We start from the raw sequence: 24071 nt of genomic DNA, 5'->3' as shown, positions 1-24071 counted from the left end.
TTTAATGGCAAAGACCGTGATTACTTTTGCACTAATCTAATACATCTGGTTATTTACTACCCTCGAGCCCAAATGTAGTATTTCCTTCAATTATGATGCAAACAACAAACCACAGCAGTAGTAACAGTACCTCTGCCTTTGTTACCAGTAGAAATCACAGACATTTTTAATCATATTTTTGTTGTTGCAGAGATCTTGAAATATTGTCTACATTCATCCCCACTTTGAAATATGGTAATTATGAGACCTGCCACTAGATCTTATTTAATATATTAATGAAGAGCATATTTAATACTATAGCACTAATTTGTTTATTAATATTTTGATATAATGACTTTTCTTCATAATACTATTGATTTTATTTTATGCATTTAAATGTTTTATTCTGAGAAGGGGGTTCTTAAGCTTCACCATACTGCCAAGGAGCTCAAAAAGGACCAAGAACTGCCTTGGACCAAATGCTCTATTTTTTTAATGGCACTCTATAGACTTCTTTTCCCATCTCTCCAGCTTCACTTTATATCATGCTCCTCTTGTGTACTGTGTTCTAGCCCTGCTGGTTTTGTTTCTATTCCTTGAAAACTCAACATTCTTTCCCACCTTGAGCTTGGTCCGTATTTTCTCTCTGCTTGGAATTCACAGTTCTCTTGCTTATGCCCCTTATGCATGACTGGCTCCTTCTCATTCTTGAGTCGTCTCAGCTTAAGTGTCACTTTCTCAAGAACGTTTTTCATGACACTCTTTACCTTACAAAGTGAAGTAAAGTTATAATTATTTTCTTCCATTCTTTGTTTGCTTGATTTTTTCTGTGCTCCCACACTTAAGCACAATAAGGATAGGGACCATGGCTATCTGATATTGACCTTATATTCCCTAATTTAGCCCCAAACTAGGCACATGGTAGGTGTTTAGTACACATTTGTTGAATAAATAAATGGCTTAGGTAGTTAGTCATGGCAGTGTCACAAACGAATGCAGGAAGAAGACTGGGGTGAAGAAGAGATGGTAGCCTCACCTCCGGAAAAGGAGTTGGAGGTGCTTGTAAGATCTGCAATATAAGATCCGGTATTCAGTTAATTTCATCTAGTAAGAACAGGACAGAACTAGAGGTAGAGATTTGAGAGTCATTTGGAGTACTGGCTATAGTTAATTTGATGAGATTGAAAGAAGTTGTCCGTCAACAAGCATCGATCAGTGTATCTCAAAGTGTATCTCTTGAGCTACCTGTGTTAGAATGACTAGCTATGTACTATTTACACATACAGACTCCTTGACCTCACCCTAGAGCCCCAGAATCAGAATCTCTGGGGTTGGGGAGCAGCAGTATATAGTTTTAACCACCTGATTACATAATCTCAATTGTACAAAGCCTGAGAGCCACTGGTATAGTAGAAGTGCAGAGAGCCAAGGGCAGAGCTCTGGGGAGCAACAGTGTTTCAGTGGCTGAAACAAGAGCCCACATATTTTAGGAGATGAATAAGAACACTCAGAAATGTAGGAGGAGAGTCATGGTTACCAAGGGACAAATGACCTAATTTTCAGAATAGGGTTACATACAACAAAAATAATCAGGTGGATGAAGACTTGAGACACTAATGTTAAATAAAATCGTTAAAATACACATTTCCATTTGGTGCTTGAATTGACCAGTTGAGATTTGTAAGCACATTTGACCCCTTAGTGGAGCTAGAATGTGTCAGAATATGAGCAAACAGTGCCATTTTATTCATTTAGCTCGATTCAGGACAAAGGACAAAGCTTGATTATGTAATCTCACATGTACAGAATACTATTTCCCAGAGTCATTTGTAATACTTGGGGAAATGTATTTCCTTCAGGAACAGTCATGTTCTCAAAAACTAATCTTGTTCAGTCTGCATTCTTATCAGCTAAGTGAGTCTTAAATGAAAATGGTCTCGGTAAGTGACATTAACTTGTTTTAAGAGGAAGCCAGAGACTTGTAGGTCATTTCTGAGTCCCCTGGGAAGTCATAAGAAAGACCCAAGTTCAACCAGACAAGAGGAATAACTTTAATAGTGTGGAGAGAAAATGGCACACATGAAACACATTACCACAACCTTTTCTGGATTTTTATTTCCTACCTTCCTTACAGGCTGAGAAGTTTGGCGACTCCTTTGTCTTTGAAGGCATGTTGAGTGAGCAAGTGAAGACCAATATTCAACAGGCAGTAAGTAATGTTTCAATAGGCTCCTGTATTTCTCTAAGGCTCATTGAAAAGGGTTTGGGTGAAAAATCCAAAACACATATGTCAACCCCCTCTCCCCCTGATACCTAACCATTCTCCTGCTGAGGCCTGACCCTAAATAATAGGCCCATGGACCAGGATGCCTTATCTTAAGGAAAATGGGACAAGATGTTATCTGAGGAAGTGCTGGGTCTGCCTTGAGCTTCTGTCTCATGTGCCAAGGAACACACTGTGTTGCTAGGTAGAACTCAGTAGGCTCCAGACACTTCTGAGTTTCATTTACTTATAGCCATTTCTAGAATGGAGGGCTCAATGAGAACATTTTAAAATTCTATTCTTAAAGTCTCCATCTCCTCAGGTGCTGGTGTGGAGACAGAGCTTCCTTAAACATTTTTGAATTCATGGGATCAGAGTAGCATTCAAGAAAGGAGCCTTTTGTTCTGAATATTCATTAAAAAATGGAGGTGGTGAACTGGTTCTTACACGCAGGGTATACCCTCTCATATGGAGGATCCAGGGGATGCAGATGAGGTGTGTTTTTCTCAGACATCGTGGAAACAAATAGTGGAGTAGACTTCCACAAGCACCTTTGTGATGAGTGGAACTTGGGATTCTTGTTCCAGACATTTTAGCAGGTTTTTGTATGTTTGAGTATTTGCTTGCTTACATGTCTCTTGAAAATATAAGAACAAGGGATGGAGTGAGGGTAAGCTGGGAAGTTGAGGGTTCACAAAACAAAGAGGGTAGAGAATGCAAAAGAGATAGGAGATGGTGAGAGAGGGAAGGAAACGGGGGTCTGCCCACTCAAGGGAAGCTGATGAAGCTAGAGGCATTGAAGACAAAGGAATCCAACCCTTATCTTCCTTTTTAATCCAAATTGCCTTTTAGTTCCTGTCTGCACTTCATCTTTATGGTTGGGCCTCACTCTGTCCTCTCTTGTGAGCAGCAGTGCAAGAAAAATTAAACTGTCCTGGCTTATGTTTTCTTTCTCTGAAAACTAATGTAGAAAAACTTGGGGGAAACGATGAGGTAAAACAAGACTTGTTTTCAGATCATATATAGGTGAATCAAGCCACTTTTTAATATGTGTTTTAGATAAATGTTTGAAAAGTGTGATTGAGTTCCATTCGAATTCACAGCTTTCTTTGCTCCTTACAAGTTTATAAGTCTAATATGTTATCTGATACCCCCCCCACCCCACCTTTTTTTTAAAGGACTTTGAGGTCAGTTTAGGCTAGTGTTGATGAGCCAGCAACTTGGGACAGGGGGCCTCATTTTAAGATACCGAGTTCAGGTGAGGGAGGGCGTTTGTGCTTATATTTGTAATTTGGGTTTTCAGACACAGGGTCTCTTGTCACTTGAGAACACATTAGGTGTGAAGACAGAGGTGGGTCATTGCTAGGCTCTGAAGGTGCCTGTTGAGTACATGGTGAAGTGTGTGTGCTTGTAATTAGGATGAGGACAAGCGGCTCTCATTGGGTTGTAGTGTCAGTCACTTGCTTAAATGCTCATAATGGAAAAGCAAACCTTTTAAGCTTATTTAGAAAGGGCTGAACGAGTAACATAAATCTGTTGATGATCAGGGAGAGCAAAGTTTTTGTTTTTTTCATCCTCCTCATAAGGCCTGACTTACCTTCATTCACTGCACCAGACCTTTTTTTTTTGTAACTCAGTGTCTCCAAAAGAGTAAAATGTGAGCTGGCCTATGAAGTAAATTTAAGCAGTAGGGAAGATGATTTTGAGTGGTAGATAGGCAAGCCTCCGATCTCCCTGAATCACATAGTGAGAAAGCGCTTTCCTTTTAGGTGTCTTTCAAGACTTCATTAAGTTAAAAAGAAAGACTCTTGAGTGCTAGCATATCCTTAACACTTGACTACACTTGTTATTCTCCATTTTAACATAGAAAAGGCCTTGGAAGTGTCCTCAGGCTACCGCAGCTAGTTAATAATATTATTTTCATGTAATTATTTTAAGTGTTGCATTCTATTTATGACAGGTTATAAAAGTGAGATAAATTCTCCTTTTTTAAAAAAAACCTTTTTTTTTTTTGTAAAATTAGACAAATACAGAAAATAACACAACACAAATGTACAGCTTACTGAGTTATCCTAAGGTGAACACACCTGGTTCACCTTAGGTCCAGAATTAGAATTTTTCTGCCTGCCCTAGCAGCCCCATCCAGGTGCCACATCCTAATCATCACCCCTCTCTGTCCTTAAAGTAGCCACTCCCCTGCTTCTCAAAGTAGACACTTGTTTGCATTTCTTTATAATATTATTATCCAGGTGTACATCTCAAGTTTAATCTTGCCAATTTAAAGGAAATTTGAGTCTTTTAAGACTCTTCTAATCTACAGGTTTCCCTTTCATTGCGTTGCTTCCCCTTACCCCCTAGTTTTTCCTCCAGTGATTTATCTGTTGAATAATCTAGGACATTTAGCCTTGAGACTTTCCTACAGTCTGGATTTTGCTGAATGCCCTGTCCTGGTGCTGTTCACCTGTTCTCTCTGACCTCTGTATTTCCTGCAAATTGGTAGCTGGATCCCCAAGTGTCATCAGACTCAGGTATGAACCCCACAGTAAGACATCAGATAATTGGTGGGTTCTTTCCCCATGAGGCACCTGATGTCTGGTGCTGCTTCTTTTTAGGATGTTAGCGGCTGTTGATGCTTAGTGTCTAATCCATTAATCCATTGCAGGCCATATGATGGTGTATTACTCTCTTCTCGTGCTGCTAATAAAGACATACCCAAGAATAGGTAATTTATAAAGAAAAAGAGGTTTAATGGACTCACAGTTCCACATGACTGGGGAGGCCTCATAATCATGGCTGAAGGTGAAGGAGGAGCAAAGGCATGTTTTACATGGTGGCAGGCAAGAGAGTGTGTGCAGGGTAACTACCGTTTATAAAACCATCAGATCTCATGAGACTTATTCACTATCATCAGAACAGCACAGGAAAACCTGCTCCCATGATTCAGTTACCTCCCACTGAGTCCCTCCCATGACAGTTGGCGATTGTGGGAGCTATAATTCAAGATGAGATTTGGATGGGGACATAGCCAAACCATATTAGATGGTGATAATCTAATCTTTTTCATTTATTAATGGTGATTCTTTCATAAAGAGATAGTTCCGTTCATCTACTGTTTCTTAACTATTGTTGCAGGTCATACAGGAAAGATAGGATAAATGCTTGATTCTTTACTAGCTTTTAAGATAATGATTTGGTTCCCTACTGTCCTTCAAAGGTGACCAATTAGAGTATTTTTTGATTAAATATTTCATCTTCAGATAATTATATATTCTCATGCATTGTAAGGAATAATATGGAGAGATCTGGTGTACCTTTCACCCAGTTTCTTCCAATGGTACCATCTTATATAACTATAGTACGGTTTCACAGCTGGAAAATTGAGCATTCATATGACCCACTTGTTTTTGTCTGATTTCGCCGTTTTATATTACTCATTTGTGTGTCTGTGTATATATTTAGTTCTGTACAATTTTACCACAAATGTAGATTTGTGTAATCACTGGATTTAAAAAAGTCTTCATGAACTCATGGATTTAAATATATTTTATGGCCAGGCATGGTGGCTTATGCCCATAATCCCAGTCAAATTTTGGGAAGCCGAAGCAGATGTTTGCTTGAGGCCAGGAGTTCAAGACCAGCCTGGGCAAGAGAGAGAGAGACCCCATCTCTACAAAAAATACAAAAAATTAGCCAGGTATGGCAGCATGTGTCCATAGTCCTAGCTACTTAGGAGACTGAGGTGGGAGGATCACTTGAGCCCAGGAGTTCGAGGTTTCAGTAAGCTGTGGTACTCCTGGCTGGCTGGAGTACCACTCCAGGCTGGCTGACAGAGTGAGACCCTGTCTCTGGGGAAAGAAAAACAAAACATATTTTATTTTATTTTATTTTACACCGAAATCATGATCCCTTTTGAAGGTTTGGGCATATCTTTTTTTCCAACAGCTTTATTGAGATGTAATTTACATACCATAAGTTTCAACATACTAAGTGTACAATTCCATATTTTTTATATAGTACAGTTTCACAACTAGAAAGCTGACTGTTGATACAACTCACTTATTTTGGGGTTGTATCAAAAATTTATCTATATCATCACAATCAAATTTTAGAACATATCTATCAGCCCTAAAAGAAACCACATGCCCATTTGCGGTCATCACCGATTCTCATCCCCAGCTTTAAGCAGCTGTCCTGAGTCCTAGCAGTGACCCTGGTGGTCCTTCATGGCTTCTTGGCTTCATAGCTTTGCTTTTTGTAATGACAAGATCTGCTTCCATCCCTACCCCTCACCCTTAAAGCCATTTCTTTAAGAAGCTCTAGTATCTTTTAGTAGGAAATAGTATTTCGAGGACCCTGTCTAGGCCCTGGGTGTGCTCATTGCTATTAGGTTTCTAGGCCACTGCAGTGGACAGAGATAAAATGCCAAAATCAGTTTACACTGATACTTCCATTTTGTGATTTTTAATTTAACCTGTTCTGTATTACATCTATCGCCTTTCTCCCACAGCAGGAATCCTGGTTTTCAAGGACACAGGGGACGATAGACTAGTCCATAATCACTCATTTATTTTATCCCAGATTATATACATAATGGTCTCAATAATACTAATGCTACCATCCCCAGTGTAATTACTGAGAATAGGTTTTTAAAAATCTGAAAAGTTTATATCTGCTTTTGCTGTTTCTCCCCTAGTTTTAAAATATTGTACTATTTCTGTATTATTGAAACATATGTCCATTATAGAGAGTACTCTTTCCATTTTAGCTCTCAACTAATCTCAGTTCTATAAGTAACTACATGTTTAATGCTCTCTGTGATCATGTCTCTGTAGTCATTGGAATTGATCAAGCTTATTCTCAACTAGATTCTTCAGGAAGTGGCCATGGGAACAATATGCCCTGAGTTTTTCCATGTTAATAACAGTTAATGCTCTTTATACTTTAAAGTCAGCTTTTTTGGATATGAAATCTTTGGTTCACATTTATTTTTCTTGAGTAGCTCACATACTGTATTTTTTTTCTTTTGGAATGAATCATTGCTATTGAAAAGCCTGATGATAATCTATTTTTTTCCCCTTGAAAATTCGTTGTTTTTGCCTAAATACCCAATGATTTTCTTTTTTCTCATTCTTTAGTGTCCAGTGATTTCATTAGACTGTGTGTTGGTGTTGGATGTTGTGAGTCAGTATTCTCAGGTATGGGGTAGAAGCTTTCAATATCTAGTTTCATACTTTTTTTTTCAAACTTCAGGAAATTTTTATATTATACTTTTTACCATTTTTCTTTTTTTTTTTTTTTTTTTTTTTTTGAGACGGAGTCTTGCTCTTTCGCCCGGGCTGGAGTGCAGTGGCCGGATCTCAGCTCACTGCAAGCTCCGCCTCCCGGGTTTTACGCCATTCTCCTGCCTCAGCCTCCGGAGTAGCTGGGACTACAGGCGCCCGCCACCTCGCCCGGCTAGTTTTTTGTATTTTTAGTAGAGACGAGGTTTCACCGTGTTAGCCAGGATGGTCTCGATCTCCTGACCTCGTGATCCGCCCGTCTCGGCCTCCCAAAGTGCTGGGATTACAGGCTTGAGCCACCGCGCCCGGCCACGATTTTTCATGTCCTTACTTTTATTTTATTCTTTAGGAATTTCTCATATCTTTCTTTACATAATTCTTTTTACCCATTTTCATTGTTTATCACTTTCTTTTTAATCATTTTTATCTCTCTTTTTTTTTTTTTTGAGACAGGGTCTTGCTGTGTCACACTGGCTGGAGTGCAGTGGCACGATCTTGGCTCACTGCAGCCTTGACTTCCTGGGCTGAAGTGATCCTCCCACCTCAGCCACCCAAGTAGTGGGGACAACAGGCACATGCCACCATACCTGGCTAATTGTTTTGATTTTTAGTAGAGATGAGGTCTCACTATGTTGCCCAGGCTGGTCTCAAACTCCTGGGCTTAAGCAATCCTCCCACCTCAGCCTCCCAAAATGCTGGTATTACAGGCATCGGCCACTGTGCCTGGCCTCTTCTTTTTATTTTAATTTTTTCTTCTTTTTTGTCTTCTGTGTCTTTTAATTATCTGTGTATTTCTGAAATGACTTTTTATTTTATTTCTAATTGCCACTTGACTTCACTACCTCATCTGAGTTTGTGGAGTCTGATTTATTTTGTTCTGTCATGTATCATTTTCTTTATGCCATTTACCTCATTTTATTTTTATTTTTATTTTTATTTTTATTTTTTGAGACAGAGTCTGGCTCTGTCACCAAGGCTAGAGTGCAGTGTGCAGTCTTGGCTCACTGTACCCTCCACCTCCTGGGCTCAAGCAATTCTCCTACCCCAGCCTCCTGAGTAGCTGGGATTACAGGGGCCCACCACCACACCTGGCTAATTTTTTGTGTTTTTTAATAGAGACGGAGTTTGGTCATGTTGCTCAGACTGGTCTCTAACTCCTGAGTTCAGGTGATCCATCTGCCTTGGCTTCCCAAAGTGCTAGGATTATAGGCATGAGCCACTGCGCCACACCATGTTATTTATTTATTTATTTATTTATTTATGAGCATGTATTCCTGACTGCATTTGTTATTCATAAGGATGTTGTTCTGCTTCTTCTTCTCTTACTTCTTATAGAACTTTGAATTGCATTTGAGCTTGAGTCATTTCTGTTGCTCATTTCTATTTGAACTCAGTTTTTCTGAACTTTTAGAAAGAGACATGGTTCAGGGTAGCTTTGTAACTTCACTGAGCTCCCTCTTAGTTGTTCTCAGCATAGTATTTAAACGATGGCCTCCTGTCTCCTGAGATTTCCTGGATTTCTTCCCCTCCTCCACTACTTCTCTTTCCTTTTTCTCTCTTGTCCATCTATTTCAGGAGTTTGGTTTTGTCTCTTGAGATTTCTCCTTGGTGTGAGGCTGTATTCTGGAAGGGAACCCTGGCAGGTCCGTTTCAAGAGTTCATGGTGCACAACTACTTGGGCACCTTCACAGTTTCTTACCATGGGCCCCTTAAACCTACTCCTTATTGGAGTGGACAAAATTCCTTCCAGTGTGAGCTACTATTGTGAGACTGTCCCTCCATGTTTTCTAGTAATGCCTGTTGGCTCTTTTGGGATTTTCCTTTTCACAGGTCTGATTGCCTGTTGCTTTCTTTTTCCTGCCCAACCATTGCCCAGCCACAGACACCATGCAGGTTATATGGCCGTTGGTGGTTTTTCTTCACCTGTTTGTGTTCTGGGTTTGGTGAGGATACTTTGTCACATGGATTTGCTGTGCACATTGTTCATGGGTTTTGGGTATTGCTCTCTAGTTCTTTTGTCTGGTTTTATACGTAGAGAGGAGAGATTCAAAAGCTTTGCTGATGTTGTTCCCATCTTAGCTAGTTTTCTTTTTATGTAAAGTTTTGAGGTGAAACATTGAGCTAACTTTCAGAGTTTGTGTGTAAAAATATCTTAAACTGGTGAATTTAATGGTTTAAAACAGAGTATGATTAATTCATGATTATTATTTGCACATTGAATTTGAGACAAGAATCTTAAAAAGTATAGATATTAAATCCCAGAAAGGATTAAGGCTAGTTTTGCTATTGTGGCAGTGTTTGCTTTTTGGGGGATATTATACTATAGATCAGATGAAAAATTACTAAGAGGAAACATCAGAGGTAAGTAGGGGTTCTGGCTCAACTAGCCTAACAGGATTCTGGCTGAAGGCAGGTCAGTGTGATCAGACTTCACCTGGGGGACTGGGGAGGATGAGGAGTTTGATCAGATATCAAGGGTGATCACACATTTAAGGGTAGGCAAACTGACTTAGCAGGATTCTTGGTGCAGCTGGACAATGCAGAGATGAGATTGGAAGCCCAAAACTCAGGGCCTAGTTGAAAAGAGAGTTCAGAGGAGCCTCATTAGAGTTTTGCCAAGGAGAGAATCTTTGTCATTAATGAGGTGCATCTTTCATTGTAATCTATGTACTTCTATGAGATGTCTTTCTTTTTTTTCCGCTCTTATAGCTGTTGAAACTAAATATTGAAATATTTTTATTGAGAAAAAAGTTTTTATGCTATTTATAAAATGAAATAATTAAAATAGTAAGAAAAGCATGTCTTACCATTGAATTGAACATTTTATTATTATATAGAGATTCTCTTTTACTTTGATAATGATTTTTATCTTAAAGTCTATTTTGTCTGGTATCTGCTATATAGGTATACAAGCTTTCTTTTGGTTAGTATTTGTCTAATGTATACTTTTTCTTTTTTTCACTTTTATTTTATTTATTTTATTTTATTTTTGTGTTTTGAGACAGTCTTGCCCTGTTGCCCAGGCTGGAGTGCAGTGGCATGATCTCAGCTCACTGCAATCTCTGCCTCCAGCGTTCAAGAAATTCTCCTGCCTCAGTCTCCCAAGTAGCTAGAATTACAGATGTGCACCACCACGCCCAGCTGATTTTTGTATTTTTAGTAGAAATGGGGTTTCACCATGATGGCCAGGCTGGTCTGGAACTCCTGACCTCAAGTGATCCCCCTACCTCAGCCTCCCAAAGTGCTGAGATTACAGGTATGAGCCACTGTGCCTGGCCTTCTTTTCAGTTTTAATTTGTATCTTTATGTTTTTAGGTATATCACTGTAAATAATATATAGCCACATTTAAAAGTAATTTATTCTTTTTTTTTTTTGAGACGGAGTCTGGCTCTGTCGCCCAGGCTGGAGTGCAGTGGCCGGATCTCAGCTCACTGCAAGCTCCCCCTCCCGGGTTTACGCCATTCTCCTGCCTCCGCCTCCCAAGTAGCTGGGACTACAGGCGCCCGCCTCGTCGCCCGGCTAGTTTTTTGTATTCTTTAGTAGAGACGGGGTTTCACCGTATTTGCCAGGGTGGTCTCGATCTCCTGACCTTGTGATCCGCCCGTCTCGGCCTCCCAAAGTGCTGGGATTACAGGCTTGAGCCACCGCGCCCGGCCAAAAGTAATTTATTCTTTGTGTTTTAATTAAGACTTTAGTTCATTTATATTTATTGTGGCTACTGATATTTTTGGATTTAGTTCTACCATCTTATTTTTTGCCTTCTGTTTATCTGTTTTTCTCTTCTTTTTCCTTAATTTCTGGCCTATGTTTTATTTTTCTTTTCATTCCAACTTTGCTTGTCTTCTTAGAAGTCATATACTTTATGTCTCCTCATTTAGTAATCAATTTTAATACTTGAGTATAAAGTCTAAAGTTTATTATTCCATTAATTTTTCTGTTGTATAATCCCATAACCTTACTCTAGTCATCTTTATCCAACTTACGTATTACTGGTGTCCACTCTTTCATTCTAATTTGTTTTCTTCCTCCACTAATTAGACATTTTTTTTTTTTTTTTTTGAGACGGAGTTTCGCTATGTCTCCCAGGCTGGAGTGCAGTGGCCGGATCTCAGCTCACTGCAAGCTCCGCCTCCCAGGTTTACGCCATTCTCCTGCCTCAGCCTCCCGAGTAGCTGGGACTACAGGCGCCCGCCACCTCGCCCGGCTAGTTTTTTGTATTTTTTAGTAGAGACGGGGTTTCACCGAGTTAGCCAGGATGGTCTCGATCTCCTGACCTCGTGATCCACCCGTCTCGGCCTCCCAAAGTGCTGGGATTACAGGCTTGAGCCACCGCGCCCGGCCCCTTAATTAGACATTGTTAATACTTTTTTATATAGTCAGTATTTCTTTACTCCTATAATTACTAATATCTGTACTCTCCATTCCTTTCTGCATCTCCGGGATTCTGTCTGAGATCAATTTCTCTTCTGCCTAAAGGATTTCCTTTGGTAGTAAACTTTCTTGTTATTGTTTGAAATATCTTTAAGTATCTCATTTTTGAAAGATATTTTCACTAAGTAAAAATTTTAGGTTGGCAGTTATTTTCTTTTGGCACACTACAGGTATTATTTAACTGTCTTCTAGACCTCCTCACTCCATCTTCCAACATCTCTTAACCTCACTTTTGAATATTTTCATTTATATCTATATCTATGTCTACATCTATATGTATTTAGCATTCCATTGTAATTCTGTTGTCTCTTTGGCTATATCTTTAGTATCATTTTTAGTGATAGCTCTAAGAATTACAATATAATATACATACATAACAACTTACACTATAGAGTTAACATTTTAACACTTTAAGTAAATGTGTCCTTTTTTTTTTTTTTTTTTTTGAGACGGAGTCTCGCTCTGTTGCCCAGGCTGGAGTGCTGTGGCCGGATCTCGGCTCACTGCAAGCTCCGCCTCCTGGGTTCCCGCCATTCTCCTGCCTCAGCCTCCCGAGTAGCTGGGGCTACAGGCGCCCGCCACGTCGCCCGGCTAGTTTTTTGTATTTTTTAGTAGAGACGGGGTTTCACCGTGTTAGCCAGGATGGTCTCGATCTCCTGACCTCGTGATCCGCCCGTCTCGGCCTCCCAAAGTGCTGGGATTACAGAATTGAGCTACCGCGCCCGGCAGTAAATGTGTCCTATAACCACATAGATTCCACTACCCCATCCCCTGTGTTAGAGTTGTCATATATTACATGTACATACACTGGAAAAAACCTAGACTATGTTCTGCTTTTTTTCTTGCAATACTCATACATATTTAATTTAATTTATTTATTTACTTTTTCAAAATAGAGATGGGATGTTGCCATGTTGCCCAGGCTGGTCTGAAAGTCCTGGCCTCAAGTGATCCTCCCACCTTAACCTCCCAAACTGCTGGGATTACAGATGTGCACCACTGCATCTCGCCTCGTACATATTTTAAAGACAAAAAATAGTCTGTTACAGCTATCCAAACCATTTCTGTTGCTCTTTCTTCATTCCTGAAGTTCCATGTTTCCTTCTGGTATCATTTCTCTTCAGCCTAAAATAAAACTTCCTCTAGTACTTTTTTTAGAGTAAGTCTTATGGTAATGAGTTCTCTTAGTTTTTCTTCATCTGATGTTTTTATTTCACCTTCATTTCTGAAGGGAATTTTCTGAGCTGACAGGTCCTTTCATCACTTTACAAATGTTGTTTCACAATCTTTTCTGGTCTACATGATTGCTGATGACAGTCATTTCAAACACTTTTCTTATGTGTATTGTGTCATTATTTTATGTCTTCCTTCAAGTTTAAAATTTTTTTGTCTTCAACACTTTGATGATGATGCATTTGGACATTGTTTTCTTAGGGATTATCCTATTTGAGATTTGTTGAGATTCTTGTGTGTGTCCATTTATGATTTTAATCATATTTGGGATATTTTCAGATATTGTTTCACTTGTTTTTTAAAACCAATCTCTCCTCTCTTTTTGGGACTCCAATGTATAAATTTTAGACCTTTTTACAGTATCCCAGAGGTTCCTTAGGTTTGTTCATTATTTTAAAGTAGTCTTTTCTCTGTGTTCTTCAGATTGTGTACTTCCTGTTGATATGTCTTCAGATTCCTTATTTTCTCTGTGATTCTCTTGAGTTTCTTCTCCATTTTTTTGCAGAGCTTATCTAGTAAGTTTTTAATTTCAGGTGTTGTACTTTGCAATTCTAAAGTTTCATTTTTAAAGACAGCTTTTTTTTTTTTTTTTTCCTGGTGAGAGCTCTCATCTTTCCATTCGAGACCATTCACCTTTGCTTCATAGCTGATGATTGTAATAGCTCCTTTAAAGTCTTTGGCTGGGCGTGGTGGCTCACGCCTGTAGTCCCAGCACTTTGGGTGGCCGGATCACCTGAGGTCAGGAGTTGGAGATCAGCCTGGCTAATGTGGCGAAACCCCATCTCTACTAAAAATACAAAAATTAACCAGGTGTGGTGGCGCAGCCTGTAATCCCAGCTACTTGGGAGGCTGAGGCATGAGAATCTCTTGAACCCGGGTGGCAGAGGTTGCAGTGAGCTGAAATCACGCCACTGCACTCCAGCCTGGGTGACAGAGTGAAAGTGTATCTCAAAAAAATTAAAAAAATAAAGTCTTTGTCTGATAATTCCAACTTCTGGGTCATCTTGGGGTTGGCATCTGTTCATTTTCTTTTTCCTCCAGTATTGGGTCTCTGGGGCTTGTTATAATTCTCTGGAGAATTTTTTTTTTTTTTTTCAGCAAAATCAACCTGGTTAGGAACAGACTGTAAGTTTTGTCTCACCTAAAGCTCGTGATCATTCTGCAACTCTGTTCATTCATGTTTTTCATGCCAGCACAACATTGTAGTTTTTTATTCACTAGTATTTTACTTGTTTTAATCATAGAAAGCCTTTTAGTAAGTGGCATTGTTCTAGTTTCTTCCAGTGGACTATTTCTTTGCTTGATATAATTGAATATTAAGTTAAATTTCCTTTACTGTTGCTTATTTTTAAGATTTGGTAATGCCTCATATAGTATTCTGCCAAGTTACAATGATGTTTTGAAAAGATTTGCTATTGTGGAATACCAAATTGCAAAATTTACTATGAAATAAATCCTCTTAGATTATCTCAGAGGCCTTGGCTGGAGGAATATTCTAATAACATACATTGTATGTGTGTGTATGGTACACTATACATAGCATAAAATTTACCATTTTAACCGTTTTTAAGCATAAAATTCAGTGGCACTAAGTACAATACCAGTGTTATACAACCATCAACATTATGCATTTCCAGAACGTTTTCATCATTATAAACAGAAGCTCTATGCTCATTAAACAATAACTCTTCAGCCTCTGGTGACCTCCATTGTACTTTGAGCCTCTATGAATTCTCCTATTTTAAATACCTCACGTAAGTGGAATCCTTGTCCTTTTGTGCCTGACTTACTTCACTCAGCATTACGTCTTCAGGGTTCATGCATGTTGTCGTATGTATCAGAATGTCCTTCCTTTGAGCCTCTGCTTTCACTTGTTCTGGATCTATACAGTGACATATCTCTTGACCTATCATTTGTATTCATGCCTTTTTGAGGTCTGTTATCCATCAGTGGGGTGTGTTCTTTGACTTCCAGTGATGGAAGTGAGTCTAATTCCTTCTGTGACAATTTGCTTTCTGGCTTAAGATGTGGTCTGTGTGTTTAGCATACAACTCTAGATGTCCCACTGTCTTCCAGATGCTATGCTGTTCTGTTCCTGAGAATAAAGGGATGAAAGATACCCTCCATGCCTTTTAGCTGCTCAAAGTCTAGGAGATGCAGTAACAGACACTGAGCCAAAAGTAGGTTGGATTTCTCCCCCGATTTATACATTTTAACATCAAGTGTATTAGAGAAATAAAATGAAAATATATTTTGTTTAAAAATTATACAGTAATTATTCAAAAGGAACAAGAGTATGTGAAACCCACATTATCCTGGAGTGTCCAGGTCATATGAAATAACAAATTGAGAATAGTATTAGGATGGAAACCAGCAAGGTGCTATGGTCAAGAGCACCAATAAGGAGTTGGGGAAGTGTGTGGAAAGCAACATTTGTTTATCTGGGAAGGCCTGGGTGAGGAAGAGGCATTTGAGCGGAACTTTGCTGATGAGGAAGAAGTCATCCTGGGAACACTTGGGGCAGAGCATCTGACAGAGGGCCTGCTGTGTCCACATGCTTTAAGTGCGCACCTTTAGCTTTGCAGCATCAGGTCTCAGCCACACTTACTCTGGAAAGTGCATTTGGAACACTGTTCTGTCATCCACATGCCAGATTTAGACGATCTGCATGTGTTACTTGTTCCTATGGTTTCTTGTGCCTTCCTTTCATATCATTCATCTCACTTATGATAATTGTTTCTATACATGTTTCTTGAATGTTCTTCCCTTTACTACAGGGGTGTTCAATCTTTTGGCTTCTCTGGGCCACATTGGAAGAAGAAATATCTTGGGCCACACATAAAATACACTAACACTAACGATAGCTGATAAGCTAAAAAGATTGCAATAAAATCTCGTAATTTTTTTTTTTTTTTTTTTTTTTTTTTTTTTGAGACGGAGTCTTGCTCTGTCGCCCGGGCTGGAGTGCAGTGGCCGGATCTCAGCTCACTGCAAGCTCCGCCTCCCGGGTTCACGCCATTCTCCTGCCTCAGCCTCCCGAGTAGCTGGGACTACAGACGCCCGCCATCTCGCCCGGCTAGTTTTTTGTATTTTTTAGTAGAGACGGGGTTTCACAGTGTTCGCCAGGATGGTCTCGATCTCCTGACCTCGTGATCCGCCCGCCTCGGCCTCCCAAAGTGCTGGGATTAAAAATCTCGTAATGTTTTAAGAAAGGTTACAAATAAGTGTTGGGCTGCATTAAAAGCCATCCTGGGCTGCTTGTAGCCCATGGGCCATGGGTTGGATAGGGTTGCTTTAGTAGGTATGTTCTGTGAAGGTGGTGGGATTGCATCTGTATTACTTACCACTTTATCCCCAGCACAGTAACTGTCACTTAATAAGCACTTAATACATATTTGTCGAAACATGAAAGAATGCCATTTGAATATCATCTATTGGAGCCTTTAGTTTTTGAAAGCAGCAGGGCTCAGACCTGGTATGACCCATCTCATGTTGTAAAGTCAGCTTTTCCTTGGTGAGAGAACACTAGCCCGGTCACCAGGGTGAAGGTGGGTTCACAGTAACTGAGTTATTTGGAAAGGGCAGGCCAGGGCTGGCTGACTGGATGAGATAAGAAGGTAACACTGTCTTTTGTGTCTTTTTTTGAAAAGAGTAGTTGTTCACTTGACTTAGGAGCCAGTGTGTGGCATAAGCTCAGGAAGCAAAACATGATAACCCTGGAAGGTGAGAACCTAATATAATAGGATAACAGGGCACACAATATTTTTTTCTAACCTGCTCCAAGAGACCTGATCAGAATGAGTATGTGTGAGGCCTGCTGAGGTCCCAGAGGTTCAGGTTTGAAATACCTATTTAATGTAACCTTAAATTTCTTTTCATGTCTTGGTTCTTTTGAGGCCAAACTTAGATTAAGAAGTAACAGTGATTCTGATATTCCCTGCCCCTTGAATATTGGACTCTGTATCATTGTTCTCTGTGGGAAAACCAAGGTAAACTGTTGAGTAGAGAGTCATGCCCAGGGATATCTAGCTTTAAGAGAAACTTATGAAAAAATAAGAATTTAGAATGGATGAAACTTTCAAAATTATCTGGCAAAAAATCTTATAGATGAGGCAACAATGGCCCACGAAGGGGCACAAAGGGATATCCCACTGAAAGACTGTATTCGAAATTGATGTTTATGCAGAAGAGGGTCACCCAGGGATAGGGTGGGTTTGGAAATCATGCAAACCTAAGGAACAGATGACTTTTTTCATTAAAAGTATTGTTTATCCAGTATGTACTATGGGCTAGGTTGTGTTTTAAGTGCCATAGATACGACAGATAACTAGATATAAATCCTTATTCTCATGGAGGTTATAATTCTAGTAAGGAAGAGACTCTAAACAGGTAAATTTACAACTGACTATGACGATGGACTGCGATTAAAATAAAGCAGAATAATGGAAAAATTATTGGAGTATAATGCAGTTGAGCTCTTGGGTCTTTTATTTGTAGGATTAGTGATGGCCTGTCTGAGGTGATGACTTCTGAGCTGAAACCTAAACAATGAGCAAGGCTAGCATGACCAGGAAGGAGGGAGTTAGGAACAAGGGGGACTGTGATGTAGGGTCAGGGTTAGGTTGGAGAAGTAGGCAGAGTTGGATTACACAGAGCTTTGTAGGCCTCAAAGAAGTTTGGTTTTCATCTTAAACACAGTTAGAAGCCATTGGATCTAATTAACATTTTAAAGAGACTACTCTGGTTCTGTTTGGGGTTTTGTGATAGTCCAGGTGAGAAATGATGGGTCTGAGGAACAAGGTGGTAGGAGGAGAGAAGCTAAGAAGTGATCTGATATTTGGAAGTACCTCTGAAAGCACAGGGAGAAAAGAAAAGACAGGAATCCAGTATGACTCCTGGGTTTTGGGGAGATGGTGATGCCCTTAATTTGAGATTGGAGTGCCTGGGAAAGGTTGAATAAATTACTAAACCTAAAGACTAAGAGATAAATGAGTTATGATTATACTACAAATGTCTGAAAGATGATAGAGAAATAATTTGATCTATTCCATGTGATCTCTGGGAACCTAGAAAGAGACAGCAGAGGCAAGGTCTCCAGGAGACAGATTTCAGTTTAGCTAAAGATTAGGAACTCTGTTAGAGTGATCCGAACATGACAGGGACTGCCTACCAGGAAGTGATATCTGTCACCCAGATTGTTCAAGCTGAGACTGTGGGACCATCTATTCACAGAGTGACTTCATAATTTATTGTCCAAATCAAGACACTTTTGAGAGTGAAATGGGATGCCCTTAATTATGCTTGGATAATAGTGACTTAGGACTTTTCTCAGTCACTTTTGCCAGCTGGGATACCTGGCTGGCAATGCCCTTGCCCCACCTTGGTCTGTGACTTCAGGGCTAGCTTGGCCTCACCACCATTTTTGTCATGTGGGGTGGCTGCTCTCTGCTGGTAAAGGGCAGAGGGCATGGTGTTACAGCCTTTTCTGCACCCATGTTCAGGGGGTCCCAAGCTCTTGTCCTACATCCAAGAAGAATGAGGATATGCTGACAATCAAAGACTGAGGAGGGCGGAGAAAAATTTTATTGAGCGACACAACAACTCTCAGTGGAGAGAGGACACGGGGGTGGTTCCTACCCTCGCAGTTGGGTAGTTTCTCTCTCAGTGTGGCTGAGTCCAGGGCTTTTATGGGCTCAGAATAGGGGAATGCATGCTGATTGGTTTGTGTGTATGCAAAAAAGGCTAAAGCAAAGAAACCACTCAAAGGTGGGCATGGCAGTGTAGAAAACCAATTAGTAAAGGGTAGGTATATGTAAAATTAGTGAAGGGTAGGGATCAATCAGAGGAAAGTGTGCCAAATGGGAAGGCAGGTTCTCAGTCTGGTCTGTGGGTTTGACTTAAAGCTTGGCTTTCAGGCTTTAAACTGTCTTCCACTTTTAGGTGGGGTTTCACCTCGGACCTGCCTCTGTCTGCCTAGGCATTTGTCTGCTTCCTGCCACTATCAACAGGTATAAATTTGGACTGCCCTTGTCAAGTAGGGAACAGTATTCATCCTACCTTATTTCTGTTCATCCTAGAGACACTATAGAGGGAATGCTTTTAGGTACCTGTTAAAATCAAGTAACCTTTTGGCATCCTTCCAGATCTAAGGTTCTGAAGATCTTTGGTACATTTTATTTAACAAAAAGTATTGATGCCCAAGTTTTCTGGATTAGTTCAAATCCACCTGTAATACAGGTGGCCTCCTGTGTGGAACACCCTTCCCACTCCTGCCCTGCCTTACTTGCTCCTCCTTCTCACTTCCTGCAGGAAGCACCTGCAGGGCATCACCCCCCTGACTTTGGGTGCCCCACCTTTGGCTACCATGGCTCATTGAGCTTCTCTTGGCCACAGTACTTAGAACAGGCTTGAAATCATCTGCTTGTTTGTCTCTCTTCCCTTCTCAATTATGTACTTTGGTTGTGTATCCCCGGGGGCTAGCACAGGAGTGGCATAGAGAAGATGCTCACCAAGTATTTGCAGAATGAGTAGATAGCATCATGAACCTATTCTATAGATCTGTAGTCATGTGCCAGTACCTACATAATACCTAACTACATGTTGAGTGCTTTTTATGGTGTATCCTCATGGCATGTATGATAAATTTTCATAGAGTACTAATTTTACTGATTGAGGAAACTGAGGCTCAGAGAGGAAAGTAATTTGTCCAGCCAACATTACATGGCTAGTGATGTAATAGGAGAGCCAGAATTGGCACTCAGAATTAGCCACTTGGCTCAAGTGCCTACTATCTGTCCTGTTACTCAAGACTTACCATACACTTTATAAGATTCTTAGAAGTCCTGCAGTTAAAAATTAGTTTAACTTTGAGTAACCCAGTGCTTTCCTAACTAGTGTGACTCCTTAGATGGTGGAAACCTTTTATTCTCTGTACCTTCTACCATCTTATGGAAAACTGTCAGGAAACAGCTGTTGGGAAATGCTTGAATAGTGGAAAAATTTCTGAATTGTAAACCTGCAGCCGTGGGTTACTTTCCTGGCTCTGCCACTATCTTCCACTTTTCAGGGCCTATTTTCCCATTTATAAAATGAGGGAATTTCGGTAGATATCTTCTCAGATCCTTCCCAACTTTAAAGTCTTTGCCACTTTTAAAATCCTTTAAAAGTATGCAAATGTTTCCTGCATAGTCTGCCTCCATCAGGAGGAGAATCAGCAGTCACCATCTTGCCACTGGTGCGGTGTCCTGCTGCAGGGTGAAATGAGATGTGCCAGGCTGGCAGCCTGAGGAAATTAGCTTTGCAGAATGTTCAGAATTTGTTCTGTGCTCTTGCGGCCATAGGCTGAGATTGGCTCATATAGTACCAGCCTCTCGTTTGAAGGGCCAGCAACAGAGCCATGATGTTATATGGTCATCTGCAGGTGTGAGTCTCTTACTATTAATGTAAGTAGGAAGTAGATCATCTCAGGCTGTGAGCCTGTGCTGCCTTTGCAACTAGAGCCCTTGTCCCTTGAGGATGCTCTTTTTCCTGTCTTTTACAAATAATCGATGAGATTATTTATATTGTTGTTTACCTCCAAGACAACGTGTGTGGGAGAATTTCCTGTTCTTAGAATGCCTTTTCTATGTTCTGTCTTCTCTTTGACCCCTCTTCTCAGAAACTTGAGAGCTTATAAAGCATGAAAAAATAACATAGGAGCAATCAGATGGCATTCCAACTTTCTGTAATTTCCCTGTTTTAAACACTGGAAAAGATCTATAAGTAAGCTACTAGCAATGTAAGGAACCTAAGTGGAGCCTTCTTGTAGAGTTGAAATAAATACCTTCATCTTGGGTGTACACTCAGACGTCTTTCCAGAAGGAAACTAAGCATACCATCTAATAATATTGAGGATTTTTGTAAATGATTTTTAGCAAGGGCTATGAAGACATGCTCTTAGGTTGCAGTGATGCTACTTGTGGAAATTTAGCAGAAGCAAAAAATATACATGAAGGTGTTTGAACATCTTCACTGTAGTGTTATCTATAACAGCAAAAAAAACACCAACAGACAAACTTGAACATAACCTGAATGGTTCAATGTTAGGAGACCGAAAATTATAGTGTATTGACAAGACAAAAATATTGGCAGCCACTAAAAGTGAACATTATGAAGTTCGGATAAAACATAGAAAAATATTCCATAAAATCAGTGAAAACATTCAATATAAAATTTGGAAAAACTGTAAAAATGTGTATGCTTACTGATGAAACTGGAAGGTAAATATAAAAATGAAATTTGTAATAGAATGATGAATATAAGTAATTTTTAATGAACTCTTATTTGATATTGCTTACTTTTGTTTTTTCAATGTAAAATTAAGTCTCAGCTCCATTAAAAGAAGAAACTAAATGAAACTAAAATGAAAATACGAATTAAAAAAAATATGTTCAGGGGGCGGAGCAAGATGGCCGAATAGGAACAGCTCCAGTCTCCAACTCCCAGCACGAGCCACACAGAAGACCGGTGATTTCTGCATTTTCAACTGAGGCAAACAGGGTCTGGGGTGGACCTCAAGCAATCTCCAACAGACCTACAGCTGAGGGTCCTGACTATTAGAAGGAAAACTATCAAACAGGAAGAACACCTATACCAAAACCCCATCAGTACGTCACCATCATCAAAGACCAGAGCAGATAAAACCACAAAGATGGGGAAGAAGCAGGGCAGAAAAGCTGGAAATTCAAAAAATAAGAGCGCATCTCCCCCTGCAAAGGAGCGCAGCCCATCGCCAGCAACGGATCAAAGCTGGTCAGAGAATGACTTTGACGAGATGAGAGAAGAAGGCTTCAGTCCATCAAACTTCTCAGAGCTAAAGGAGGAATTACGTACCCAGCGCAAAGAAACTAAAAATCTTGAAAAAAGAGTGGAAGAATTGACAGCTAGACTAATTAATGCAGAGAAGATCATAAACGAAATGACAGAGATGAAAACCATGACACGAGAAATACGTGACAAATTCACAAGCTTCAGTACCGACTCGATCAACTGGAAGAAAGAGTATCAGTGATTGAGGATCAAATGAATGAAATGAAGCGAGAAGAGAAACCAAAAGAAAAAAGAAGAAAAAGAAATGAACAAAGCCTGCAAGAAGTATGGGATTATGTAAAAAGACCAAATCTACGTCTGATTGGGGTGCCTGAAAGTGAGGGGGAAAATGGAACCAAGTTGGAAAACACTCTTCAGGATATCATCCAGGAGAACTTCCCCAACCTAGTAGGGCAGGCCAACATTCAAATTCAGGAAATACAGAGAACGCCACAAAGATACTCCTCCAGAAGAGCAACTCCAAGACACATAATTGCCAGATTCACTAAAGTTGAAATGAAGGAAAAAATCTTAAGGGCAGCCAGAGAGAAAGGTCGGGTTACCCACAAAGGGAAGCCCATCAGACTAACAGCAGACCTCTCGGCAGAAACTCTACAAGCCAGAAGAGAGTGGGGGCCAATATTCAACGTTCTTAAAGAAAAGAATTTTCAACCCAGAATTTCATATCCAGCCAAACTAAGTTTCATCAGTAAAGGAGAAATAAAATCCTTTACAGATAAGCAAATGCTTAGAGAGTTTGTCACCACCAGGGCTGCCTTACAAGAGACCCTGAAGGAAGCCCTAAACATGGAAAGGAACAACCGGTACCAGCCATTGCAAAAACATGCCAAAATGTAAAGACCATCAAGGCTAGGAAGAAACTGCATCAACTAACGAGCAAAATAACCAGTTAATATCATAATGGCAGGATCAAGTTCACACATAACAATATTAACCTTAAATGTTAATGGACTAAATGCTCCAATGAAAAGACACAGACTGGCAAACTGGATAAAGAGTCAAGACCCATCAGTCTGCTGTATTCAGGAGACCCATCTCACATGCAGAGACATACATAGGCTCAAAATAAAGGGATGGAGGAAGATCTACCAAGCAAATGGAGAACAAAAAAAAGCAGGGTTTGCAATCCTAGTCTCTGATAAAATAGACTTTAAACCATCAAAGATCAAAAGAGACAAAGAAGGCCATTACATAATGGTAAAGGGATCAACTCAACAGGAAGAGCTAACTATCCTAAATATATATGCACCCAATACAGGAGCACCCAAATTCATAAAGCAAGTCCTTAGAGACTTACAAAGAGACTTAGACTCCCATACAATAATAATGGGAGACTTCAACACTCCACTGTCAACATTAGACAGATCAATGAGACAGAAAGTTAACAAGGATATCCAGGAATTGAACTCAACTCTGCACCAAGCGGACCTAATAGACATCTATAGAACTCTCCACCCCAAATCAACAGAATATACATTCTTCTCAGCACCACATTGCACTTATTCCAAAATTGACCACATAATTGGAAGTAAAGCACTCCTCAGCAAATGTGCAAGAACAGAAATTATAACAAACTGTCTCTCAGACCACAGTGCAATCAAACTAGAACTCAGGACTAAGAAACTCAATCAAAACCACTCAACTACATGGAAACTGAACAACCTGCTCCTGAATGACTACTGGGTACATAACGAAATGAAGGCAGAAATAAAGATGTTCTTTGAAACCAATGAGAACAAAGATACAACACACCAGAATCTCTGGGACACATTTAAAGCAGTGTGTAGAGGGAATTTATAGCACTAAATGCCCACAAGAGAAAGCTGGAAAGATCTAAAATTGACACTCTAACATCACAATTAAAAGAACTGGAGAAGCAAGAGCAAACACATTCAAAAGCTAGCAGAAGGCAAGAAATAACTAAGATCAGAGCAGAACTGAAGGAGATTGAGACACAAAAAACCCTCCAAAAAATCAATGAATCCAGGAGTTGGTTTTTTGAAAAGATCAACAAAAT

The 24071-nt window shown here is 39.9% G+C and overlaps 1 protein-coding gene across 4 annotated transcripts in view; it reads left to right on the top strand.

The window, feature by feature from the left end:
- The window catches only part of SUMF1 (sulfatase modifying factor 1), a 108362-nt gene that overhangs the window by 15746 nt on the left and 68545 nt on the right, over positions 1–24071 (top strand). For all 4 annotated transcript variants that reach the window (XM_033210501.1, XM_033210500.1, XM_033210502.1 and 1 more), the window contains exon 3: positions 2114–2188. In XM_033210501.1, coding sequence (XP_033066392.1) covers positions 2114–2188 — 75 coding nt within the window. The remainder of the gene's footprint in view (positions 1–2113; positions 2189–24071) is intronic.

The sequence above is a fragment of the Trachypithecus francoisi genome, unplaced genomic scaffold, assembly GCF_009764315.1.
Source record: "Trachypithecus francoisi isolate TF-2019V2 unplaced genomic scaffold, Tfra_2.0 Lachesis_group0, whole genome shotgun sequence".
NCBI classification, from domain to species: domain Eukaryota; kingdom Metazoa; phylum Chordata; class Mammalia; order Primates; family Cercopithecidae; genus Trachypithecus; species Trachypithecus francoisi.
This window is presented reverse-complemented; position numbering and strand designations above follow the sequence as displayed.